Genomic DNA, 11,973 nt, shown 5'->3' with positions numbered 1-11,973 from the left:
AATAAATGACGGACAGCTAGAATGCAGCACCTTGTGCCTTAGAGCGGATACCTACCTTTAGCTAGGATGTAAAGCCAAGATTCAATACGGTGTTTTTTTGCGTTTGGGGTGCTAGGGTCGGAGTGTTGAACCTCGCCCGGCCAGCGAAGCCAGCCATCACATCGTCCGTACACAATTCCGATAGGCAGTGTCGTGTACATATCAGTTTGGTTCTCCGTCTGTGGGCAGGGTTAGCGTCTTAAAGTTTCCTTCAGAAGGGTCGGGGAAGAGAATTGACCCAAGGTCTTCTCTCGTGATAGAAAAGTGCAGTAACCACTATGCCAAGTCCCCAAGTTCGTTTCAATTTCCCAAATATGTGCTTGAATGGGGTTGACATGATTGCACCTTTGCATGATTAAGGTAATTCCGACACCTCTGCAGGTCAGCCTGAGCCGAGGCTTGTTCCTTGCGTTTCAGTTAATTGTTTCCACTTCATGGATGAAAACTTGAGCTCAGTTATAACCACTTTAAGATATTGTTCGTAAAAATGTGGTCGGAAACCCGCTTTATGAAGCGTGCCCGAGGAGGGTAGTTGCTTGACAAGGAGTTGTATTAGGAATTTCTATTCAGAATTTCGACAGAATTTGAAAGGAGGTAACACATAGCTCTACGAAACCTCGCTAGAAGACGTTCGATCATGGTTCAAGCTTTCCGCTGCGCTACTTGCGTACTCCATGTCCCAGGCCACAGTAATTACGCACTTCAATCTTCAGCTCGATCGAGTGAAATTTCCGATAAGCAATTTTCAGTCCAGTATCAGTTTTGGTTCACTGTGGGTGTAGCTAGCGTCAAAAGTTTCCTTGAGAAAGGTCGGGGAGGAGGTTCGAGCCAGGGACCTTTCTCATGCTAGGACTCTGCGCTAACCACTACACCCCGTTTCCTCCCGGATAACAAAGTTTGAGTGTAGATTCAATTCTTTGTTGAACTCTACTCTCTTCGCCCTGCTAGATACACTGATGGTGAGTGTATGAGTAGGTAGGCTCAAAATGATTTGTACCAAAGAAACACAACTAGAATTATTGACTGCAACAGAAATAAAGCGAGTGATAAGGGTGGATGGACCGTAGACAGTCCATAGACAATCTGGTCTTGACCAAAGATGATAATAGCCATCCGAGCACATAAGATAACGATTGGAATCGGCTACTTCTCTAACAAAGTGGCGACGGTAAAGCTTCGAGATTGGTAAGCAAATGGATTGACGAGACCTCCAGAACTCCGTGGGGATATTCTGGATGCGCGTGGACTGATTGAAGTCGATTGGAGGCTTTTCGTCGATGAATGTGAAACCTCAGCCTGTCAAAGTAGATTGGTTGACTCAATGACCCAGTTCTTTCTCTAGCAATGACACTCAAATAATTGAAGAGACGCATTGTCTGGCAGATGTGGCGGATTATAGAAGAAGAGATTAGCTTTCCGCATTTTTCGCATTCAACTTTTTCGTTTAAAAACTGGCCCCAGACCCTCCCCCCTTGTATTTTTTTGCGAACTTCCTTACCGCTGCTGGGATTGGAATCCACGAATTAGAGTAGGCTGATTTGGCTAACCCTTGAGTTTAAGGTTGATCGGGAATTTTAGTTAAAAACTTGTCCAAGTCTGACTTAAATCCTGCTACTGGATTGGTGAAGATTTGTCTCGAATGGCGATCCTTAACCCAGGATGGACATCCAGTCACCTATATGTGATACCAAATCTATGCATATATGCCAAACATATCCAATGAGACTGTTGGTAAAACAGATATTAACAGTTTTAGACAAACTTGATCACAGTAACTCTGGTTTCAAATAAAGAAAATAAATTACCTCAATTTCAAAACGATTGATTACAATCATGTGATTGAAACTGCAAGTACGAACATCATCCTTTTATGTTGCTAATTTTTCAAAAGATATGTTGTAATGTCATGTGTCAGACGTCAGATAATGTTCAAAACAAATAACATTTTAGTGACATAAAGACCATCACTATTTAGAACGGAATTATTCCAAAGCAAAACACTCCTTCCTCCCTGATTGTCGATGTCCCTCAATGTAAATTGCCATAAACACTTGTTTAAGCTCTCCTCAGACAATAAATGAGAATGTTGTGTGATAAAATCCACCATTTGACATGAACGGAACACTTTTAGCATTTTCAAGCCTTTTGATATTGGCCAAGTGCCTTGTCATTGATGGTAAGAAGTCAAAATTGCCCATATTACCAAATTTTGACGCGAGAAACGAACTAGCTATAACCTAATTTCAGGCTGTGAAGTGAACGGCGTGCGTTGTAAAATGTTGTCTTGGCATCGGTATGTATATCGACCCCTCCGCACTTACCAACATGTCGAATCTAGTGAAGGTTGCTTTGATCTTTGCACCAAAATCCTTGAATCGGGATCCAAAGCTAACTATTTCACGTATTATGCGGACATTTTGGTTTGCCGCTGTTCAGAGAAATGCTTGATCGATCGAGAAGAAGGTGACAAGCGCGACGTTACCGGTTTGGTCTCGGACCAAGATCCCGATGAGCTCTGTGTCACGGAACCGGGTATGTGAACTACCTAATAAGCAAATCACTGGCGCTTTTCTGATCGTGCTGTTGTACCGTAATCTAAGAGTCAAGAGCTCTGAGTTACAGAAAGTTGAACAGGTCAAATCCAAAAAGGCATGTAAGGCAGGGAGGGAGTTCAAAAATATAAAAGAGATAACACGTCAAATGCATCAATGGCAAAGGTGTAATGTTTCAACACATGAAAGCATATCTCAGCTTAATTAGTCTTCCTTTGATCAAAATGAACGGAATGGGTACAAGGTGATAGCTTCGGAAATTGATAACGCCAACTTGATAACCCTCATTGTAACAAAAACGGGTGCCAGAAAGAATGAAGCCACATGAGTGCTGAATCTAGTAACATTACAAGTGCTTTGTAGAGGGGAAGAGCGAATTTGTGATTTGGAGAGGACAAACACATTGATCTGGTAAAGATTGCTATGATGTCAATTTGAGGTGATGAAATCGGAAAAGTATAGGGTATATTTTCAACATGTACGTTGGGAAAACGATGAAAATGCAAAAAGGGAAAAAAAGACAACGATTGGGAATGCCTTTTTTTCATTTGTTGCTCCAAAGAGTTCCTAATAACATCAAAACACACTTGCTAATTTTTGAGAAGATTTTATTTTCAATCGTTCCTGTATTGGACAGGACACAAAAAGTCACTCTCATGATCCCCGAGGTACACTTATTGAGGTTAGGTTCCAGCCCCAATCCAAAGGCTATTACCCCGTCTAAATGTCAAACCCTCCGATGGTCACATGAGACGGTTTGTTTGTCAGCTAATGCATCGTTCATCTACCAGGGGGGACCTTTAGTGCTATTAGGTTTTGGCTATAGAAGGCAACGACCATGCATGACTATGCCCCGGGTAAAATAATAATTCTCACGTCAAGCCTAAATCAAACGGATTTAACGGAGACGGCTGTTTGAAGGATCTGTAAACCGGTTATTGCACCCCTCTTGAATGTCTGCTTAACACCACATAGAGGGTTTTCACTGAGACGCAACCATGGCACTGAAAGAGAACGTCATCCTCAGCAAAATGATATTATGGGGACGTTTAGGCAAACTCTGGCAGTTTCGTTTGTTTGCTGGTACCATTGTCAGTGATGCAAGTTTGGGGCTTCAAACACGTTTACGAGAAGCTGACCCTTCTTTCCCATTGCTATATGAGGAAAGGTCACCATCGCTAAAACTAGTTTGAAACCCCAATTTTGCATCACTGGTATTGGCAGGCAAGTTTGTTTGCTGGTACCAGCGCTTGCCTAAATGTCCGAATTGAAACTATCAAGCGAGATGTAGTGGTTCCTTTGCGAGATGTAGGCACCGTCCCCAATTATGTTAGATCAATCAGATGATATTCTAATGATGCACACAGATTGTCTTGGCACACTCTGGGAAAATGTTCTACTTTCAAGCCCGATCTCTTTAATATTCTTAGCTTGATGATTTTTTGATGTGGCGCTCCCTTCCTCATGTCTTAGACTTGAGTTTGAAAACCTCTTTCATGGCTTTGGTAATTATCGTCGTGCTTAAGAAGCGTCTACGTGCAAGCAGCACCATTGAAACAACTGGGTTGGTCTTAATGGACCTTTTCAGGCCAACAAGGAACTTAGGTTCCTTTTTTGTCCGTGCGTAACTTGCACAGGGAGTGGATTTTATCTTTGACAGAATTCTAGCTCTCCATGATTTTTTCCACCATCTCTTGGAGGGTTGTTTATGAACTTGTTCTCATATTTGGCGTCATTCTGTACCTAATCAATTGTTTTGCTCGCGTTCTTAGATATCGAGGAAGACGGTGATGCTTTGATATCATTCGTGCAAGGGGGCCAAACATTCATCAATCCAGTCTCTAAAGACAGCTATTGCAACACTAAGGCGAATCGGGATGCCGCCATATTTTTCGTGTCTCAATTTGACCCGCGTGAACGACCAGCTATTTTCTTCAATAAGGACGAGGTCGTTTTCTGCGGAATTGGGACGGTTTGCCGAGCATTTGTGATTAAACAACCAAGAAAAGTTCATCCCACCTATGGATTGAAGGACTCTCGAGTCAATCAAATGCCAGTGACATTTTTGAATGGGACCACTTGGCTTTTGGGTGGAATTGACATGTATTCAAAGAAACCCTTAACAAGCACTCAGCTATATCATTCTGACCGCACGGTGACCAGCTCCTCAGTCGCAATGCCTCAACCGATGACCGTATCATGCAGTGTTCGAATCGGCGATTCCCAGATTTTCCTGGTTGATGGCCTCAGTGGAGATTGTTTCATGCTCGACACTATGCAAAGATACAAGTGGATCCCCTTACCCAAGATGCTAAGTCCCAAGACGGAGAAATTGATTTGCGCCGTGGCTAAAAACAGTGGAGATCCAGTCGTGATTGTTGATGGTTGGAAGGGAAAAACAGGCGAGAATAAGGCCTCTCAAATCTTCCACGTGGCAAGCCAAACATGGTCCTATGCTCCGGGTGAAACCAATTACGTTATTCCATACCGCTCGTCGATGATGTCTTTGGGCAATAGTGTCATTTCCGTTGGTGGCTTTGTCAACGATGATGCAGGAAACCAAGTCAAAAACTCGTGGATCAGAATGTACGATCTTAAAACTGGCGATTGGGTCGTAAGAGGTCCGGAGCTCCCAATTCCTATTGGCGAGGAAATCACTATGTTGGCTTCCAAATCTCTAGAAATGTGCAAGCCTAAAACTGAGGAAAATATCTAAATGCGATGATATTGCTCATTACGTGACAAATTTGACATCGTGGAAGCCAGATGAAATGCCTGTCTGTAATCGAAAGAATAAGTCAACGCCCGAGTACTTTTCAAATATTTCAATTTCTTTTCTTGAATAGCTTTTCTGATCATAGACAAAGGAAATCATGCTCTGGCCGTCGAAAAAAAATATATCCATTGCTTCATTTTAAGAATTCTACTTTTCATTTATTTGGTCGCAAACAGATTGGGTCAAATCAGTACTTTTCTGCCAATAGATTACGAGAAAGGGAGAAGGGAGTGTAACTTTTGACCCAACTCAATTCAAGTCAATGACCAGAGGCCTCTATCTTAAAGCCCTTACCTCGGAGTTAGGGACTTGGAAATTAACTGGAATGAAAATGAACTGGTCAAAGTGATGAGCAGATACTCATTCTGGCTAAGGTCCAAACTTTAGCTAGGAGGTAAGGGCTTTTGAAGAACTTGCCTGAGCTCCCATCAGATTTAGTAGCACTTTCTGACCCAAAAAACCAATCCGGGACCAATCTTGGCAGTACTGGATTGGAAGTTTGGTCGCAAACAGATTGGGTCACATCAGTACAGAATAGGCAAGCTTGCAATGTACGTTGTACTGCACTTGGACTAGGTTCTTCAATTTTCAGCTCTATTGAATGACCAAGTCGTAGGAATCGCAACTGAATCACATCGGAAAAAGAAAGTAATCCGTTAACTCGACGGGAGATGCCAATTTTCGACCCCCGCAACCCCGTCAACTTTTTGATTGTTCTTACCTTGGCTTGGGGATAACAGCTGGATGTAGATTATGGGAATAAAGCGTATCTTGGGGAAGTACATAATAGGTAACGATCATTGGCCCTACTTGGTGAGCGAATTTTCCGAGCTGAAGGGTTACACGCATTATAATTCAAAAAAAGAGAAATCGGCCCAATCAGACCTTCATTTGGTAGAGACTGACTCATAAAGTGCCCTCTGAAGTGCAGAACGTTAACCATGGCTGATTGAATAGCTGATTGTTTACAATCAAAAGCTGATTGGGAGGCACCTTAGGGTAGCTTTTTTCTGTGAGTATGAGGAAGCCTTTCTTGTTTGATCCCTTTCTCAAGGACGGCCAATGCAAGAAAATGAACCAAGCATTTCAATTTCCAATCGTTTGATTTTGAACCTTTTTTTAGTATTCTTCAGAAATGCCCAGGAACGAAATATGATATTGCATAACAATAAAACTGCATTGGGCAGTTTGTGAAGGCCGTGGAAAAATGAAATGCAAATAAGAAAAGGATTTGATAATGAATTTGAATCTTCAAGTGTTATTTTCAGAAACGATCCGACCTTAACCTAAGCATGAACGACTAAATTAGTTTTATAGTTGCACAATCGGTGACTATCAAAGGAAAGTGACAATCTACAGTAAAATTATAACATATTTTAAAGTAACTTTTGTGTTCATTAAGGGTTATATAGTTGTGAGCATTGTTTGCAAATGCTGATACCATAAGGGTTGTAAGACATTTGTGAATAAAGCAAAAACAAAATTTCTCAAATGTCAAACTTAACTTGATTTTAAATACAAACATTCAAGCTCACTTTGTCACCATCCGTTGACGACACCATCATCAAGATCTACTCTCATTGACGGGGTTGTTGCTCCAAAGTCACAATTGGCAACTAACTATCAAGGCTCAACGCATGCTCTCTGATTTTGGCCCATTGTTAGCATAGCATCCTTTGTCCAAGAAGATGAGGCTGATCCCTTGGGAAACAACCACATGCTCCGGAAAGACCGCCAAATGTCATGGACCAGTGCCCGCAAAATCTAGATCTGCTTTCCACACCTTTCAGCTTCCAGTCACCTACTCTCATTGTGCGGGGTTGTTGCTCCAAAGTCACAATTGGCAACTAACTATCAAGGCTCAACGCATACTCTCTAAGAAACACAAGACAACATTATAACAAATGTTCTAAGTGAAAAGGAAGACTTCCTACTTGCTAGCCGACTCTGAGATCGAGATCCTCTTGCAATTCACTGATAGTGATTGGAAACATAAACATATTCATCTTTGAATTCCAAAGTGATGTGCATTTGGGGTTACTTGCCTTTATCTGATTGGTTATTCAATCCATAACAAAGCGAAAATTGGAAAAGGGGAGGAGCATTTCTACCCTAGATATTCATATGCATTATACGTCTAGCAAGGTATATGAGGCAACACAGATAAGACGGCAATGTAAAAACAACATGGTTGCCCGCTACTACCAGGTGTGACGTCAATCCACGGATCAAGAAAGGGGACAAGAACATCAAAATGTGCATAAAACCCAAGCCACATAAAAACTTATAACTCTTAAATGAGTCACTTTTTAGTAACGTTTAGAAAACAGCCCAAAGACATGTTTAAAAGCAAGGCTTCACATCTGCAAGGAATGCATAGGTACATTCAATTTCTTTCATCAAATCAACCTTAATGTTGAGTTAGAATTTGCCAATTGACAATACGGAGGTATCAAGATTTGGTCTGGAATGCATTGGAGCAAATTATCCAGGTCTTCTTTGAATTTGGAAAAGGGACTTTTTCAGCAAAGATGACCTAAAGAAAGGCAGACACATTGTTGAAGAGTCTCGGGCTTATGTTACTTTGCACAGAATGACCAATAATGCAAAGATAAGAAAATGAATTTGCTATTTGAGGTGGTTGCATTCCCTCAAAACTAATAATAACTTGCAATTGACAATAAAATTGACTATTGACTATTAGCAATCTTTTTGGCCTTTTCATGGCAAGCTAAATATCAAATCTTGATAATGGTAAATTTTCAGACACTTACCATGAAAATTCATGCCATTATTTAAAAACCTACTGTATCGTTAGGCTATGCGTCTCGGGGACATCGTATGGGGACTGACGTCACAAATAGCAGCCAAAATTCAAACGAAGCGCCAAGTCTGATACCCTTGTACGCCTGGTAGGAATAGCTACTGTCTTGTCGTGAGAGGTGGTCAATCAGCATCACGTTTCTCACGAGTGTACCTCTTTTAAATCTTTTTACCATTTTGGATGATTAAGTTTCCGGTCATTGAATAAAACACATCAGACAAACCCACTTTCATATCATCACAGTTATCTTTAAGTGTTAAAAGCAATTGGAGGTCTGAAAAAACAAGAAACTCGGACTTTGGTGTTTCGCAGTTACGGTTTAGGTTCATAAGTTAATGATTGACAAGAAGCACAACAGGTGGTAAATTCTTGTGCCAATTTCTGGCCCTCATTTAAGTAGAGCACGCGCCAATCCGTCCATCACAAGTGGTGGGTTCGCAATGGCTGATGAATCGTGAGAAAAATAGATTCCATTCTCGACAAAGATAGAGCCGCTTTAACGGTTTGATATCACAAATTCCTAAACTTCTCATAGTGAACAAAGTTCTTTCACCATGATCAGAATGGTCGCAGTCCTTTTTGGGCTCTTTTTGAGTTTTGGTCCTATTCAAATGAAAACACTAACTCTCTTGGGGCACGGGCCACTTCGTGAATGGATTTGCCAACAATTTTATCATTTCTTTAATTCGGCAATAAGAAGTAAAATGTGACATCTGAACCTCAGGGTTGGCACCACGATAGCGTACTTTATAGTTCTAGAGTTGGTGGGATGGGAATTATCAACATGATTATAAAAGGGCACATGTCGATTAATTTTCTTATAAAACGTTTATTAAAAGCATTATTCAAATCATATGGGACAAAGTTGTAACCTCTATCCAAAGTGTTGAGCAGGAAACTAAAGTATTAAGAAGCCTCGTTTTATATCCTTTGAGTTCCTGCGAGCAAATTAGGTGAAATACAGGATAAATACAGGCCATCAAATGCTGTCAAAAAACCTTCGTTCAAACCGGGTGTTATGGAAAAAAATGAGGATTGACAAAACCTGTTCTATGGATGGGGACGGGTAAAAGAATTTTTGTCGTCATTTTACGTCACTAAGAGATGCCTCTACTTTAACTAATTGCTTCCTACCACAAATGAAACTTCTTAACCAATTGATAACCTTGTCCTGGATCCCAATCTCATGGAGCCTGTTAATTAAAAGGCCATGATCTACCTTGTCAAAGGCCTTGACAAAGTCAAGATAGACGACATCAACTGACTCATGACTCTCTAGCCCCTCAATGACCTGCTCTATGTACTCAATCAGTTGGGTAACCGTGTTAAAATGTGCTTGGAACCCATGCTGGCTAGGAGGAAGGACTTCATGTATATCAAGAAATTCAACAAGTTTGAACTTCATGATTTTCTCAAACACCTTTGGAATACCCGAAGTGAGAGTAATTGGTCTATAATTACTGGGGAGCGACTTATCTTTTACCTTTAAAAATTGGAACAACATGAGCTAACTTCAGAGAAGAGGGAGACTTGCCCTGATCCAAGATGCAACGCATCAATTAGGAGAAAACAGGAGCAAGAATCAAATATCTGTGGGAAATCTCAAAACAATTTTGACCAAAGTAGTCTCGATCAAGTCGTCAACCTCAGAAAATACTCACAGCTAACATGGTCAGCATATTAGATATGGCATATTAAGTTGGTACTTAAATGTGTTCAAAAATGGGCCAGTCTAAATGCACCATTACGTACATACCACAAATCTTCGACATACACAGGTAACGGGCGCGCGTTGCAACCGTCTCCACTTCCACACACCTCCTTGCTTTGTGTCTCATGGAAATACGGGATCAAATCAGGGCATGATCAGGGTCATTAGAAAAGACCAAGTCCAGAGCGCTATTCTCTCTGGTGGCTACACCAACGTGCTGAGAGAGATTGCACAAGATCGCAAATTCTTTCAGCTTTTCAAACAACTGAGATGTCGATTTCGAAACGGGAATATACCCATCGGGGCTAGCCTCCCACTGTCCGACATTAGCCGAAAAATTAAAGTCCCTTACAAAGAAAACCTTCGAGGAAACTCCTCAATCCAACTCATTTCTTGTGAATTTGAGAGCTGACCAGAACGAGCTAACTGAACAAGAAGGGGGCCTATATACAATGTAACAATTGACAGATCAAGTCCTTGGATATGACCAAAGAAGACTTCTACTTCTCCATTGCGCATGTGACCATGGAAAATGGGATTGTCAGGGCATACTCTATCATATCAAACTAAACTAAACTAAGCATGACTAGCTCTTCATCTAAGACCCCAGGTCGAAGCCAGGTTTCTGTCATGGAAATGAACGAGACCTGCCTATCTAAAGCTAGTTCCTCAAGAACCATGATTGTTGTGCTCTTTTTTGGAAATAAGACAATGCACATTCAGATACAGCCCTTTTACGGGCTTATTGTCCTTCGATGGACTAGAGTTATCAAATTTTAGACCATGCCTTCTAACCTCGAAAAAATCCTGCTTTTGGACAAAATTCATCTTAGGCGGAGGATGACAGAACCTTTGAGGAGAGGGTAAAATACGTTCGTTCGTACGAACCTAATCTCCTGAATAAACTCAACAATTGTTTGGCAAGAACATTGGTAACCATTTTGACGAGGGTTGATGCTGAAGCGGTGCGCAAATTTGGCAGCAGCAATCCAGACACCGTATTTCTGGGCAGTTGACCGGCGCGCTTTTTCTCGGGAGGCGCAGCTCGTTTTTTCTTGTTTCGATTCCAATTGAATGAAAATTTGTTAGTCTCTGCTGAACCTTCCTTGACGACACACTCAAATCTGCAACCATGGTCTCACATCCTGGAAATCAAGGTTTTCGGGGTGTTCGGATTCGGGATCAGGATGACAATCAAATGGATTTCCTCACCCTTCAAGAAAATAACGAGATGGTAGAACGGAGGAACCAACTCTACCAAACCTTGTGGAATCTGGCTCAAGAAATAAGCCGGTTGATCGATCCTAATGCTCCCGAACTCACCTTGGCCGATTTCCATTTGATTCTTTGGGGTCCCATCCAAGGTTGAGGTCCATAGACATTTGAGTGGCAGATCGCCCATCATTCCAGGTCCTTTTCAGGACCATCACATATCTCATGCGTTAAGAGGTACTAAATAAGAGGGTGCCTTAAAAATCTCAGAAATTTTGCAAATAACTTTCACATCTCAGTTTTTCTGCAAATTTATTACATCTGGAGATGTTGCAATGTTTCCAGCACTATTTAACACTTTCTGCGTTGTTTTTTTGCAATCTCAGCCACCTAAGAGTAAAAATGTAGATATTTTGGCAATTCATGAATGTCCAGGTCAATTTTGGGAAGAAGAATTGTGCGTATGAAGTTTTTTATTTGTTATGCAGATCCTTTTGACATGAAAGCACATAATAGACTGCAGATGTGTTATCTACTGCCTGCTCATATATTCCGCAAATCCCTTTCATAAAGCTCTGCCTCTTACTTATCATTGCATTTATTTATAGATTCACTTTTTCAAGGGTTAAGACAGAGACGTACTTTACATTAAAAAATCGTACATATCTGACAGTGTTTCCTCGCGGTAAATGGTTAGGAAATGGAACATGGATTGGAATAATTAGAAAGTGATGTAAATTTATGCTTTTCATGTAATCAAATTTGTATGCATATGTGTGCATTCTTAGGTATTACGGATCATTTTTTGTGAGAGAAAAGTTGCAATTGTATCATTAGGAGTTAACAAGGAATTATGTTT

General features: G+C 41.0%; 1 protein-coding gene across 1 annotated transcript; it reads left to right on the top strand.

The window, feature by feature from the left end:
- Positions 1 to 2,124: 2,124 nt before the first annotated feature.
- On the top strand, positions 2,125 to 5,512 carry LOC131893585 (uncharacterized). Its single transcript, XM_059243667.1, has 3 exons — positions 2,125 to 2,215; positions 2,287 to 2,571; positions 4,364 to 5,512. The coding sequence occupies exons 1-3, from the start codon at positions 2,152 to 2,154 to the stop codon at positions 5,305 to 5,307; spliced, it is 1,293 nt and encodes a 430-aa protein (XP_059099650.1). The 5' UTR covers positions 2,125 to 2,151; the 3' UTR covers positions 5,308 to 5,512.
- Positions 5,513 to 11,973: the final 6,461 nt, after the last annotated feature.

This window comes from Tigriopus californicus, chromosome 2, assembly GCF_007210705.1.
Source record: "Tigriopus californicus strain San Diego chromosome 2, Tcal_SD_v2.1, whole genome shotgun sequence".
Lineage (NCBI taxonomy): Eukaryota > Metazoa > Arthropoda > Copepoda > Harpacticoida > Harpacticidae > Tigriopus > Tigriopus californicus.
The sequence above is the reverse complement of the archived record's forward strand: the minus strand, read 5'-3'. Positions and strand labels throughout refer to the sequence as shown.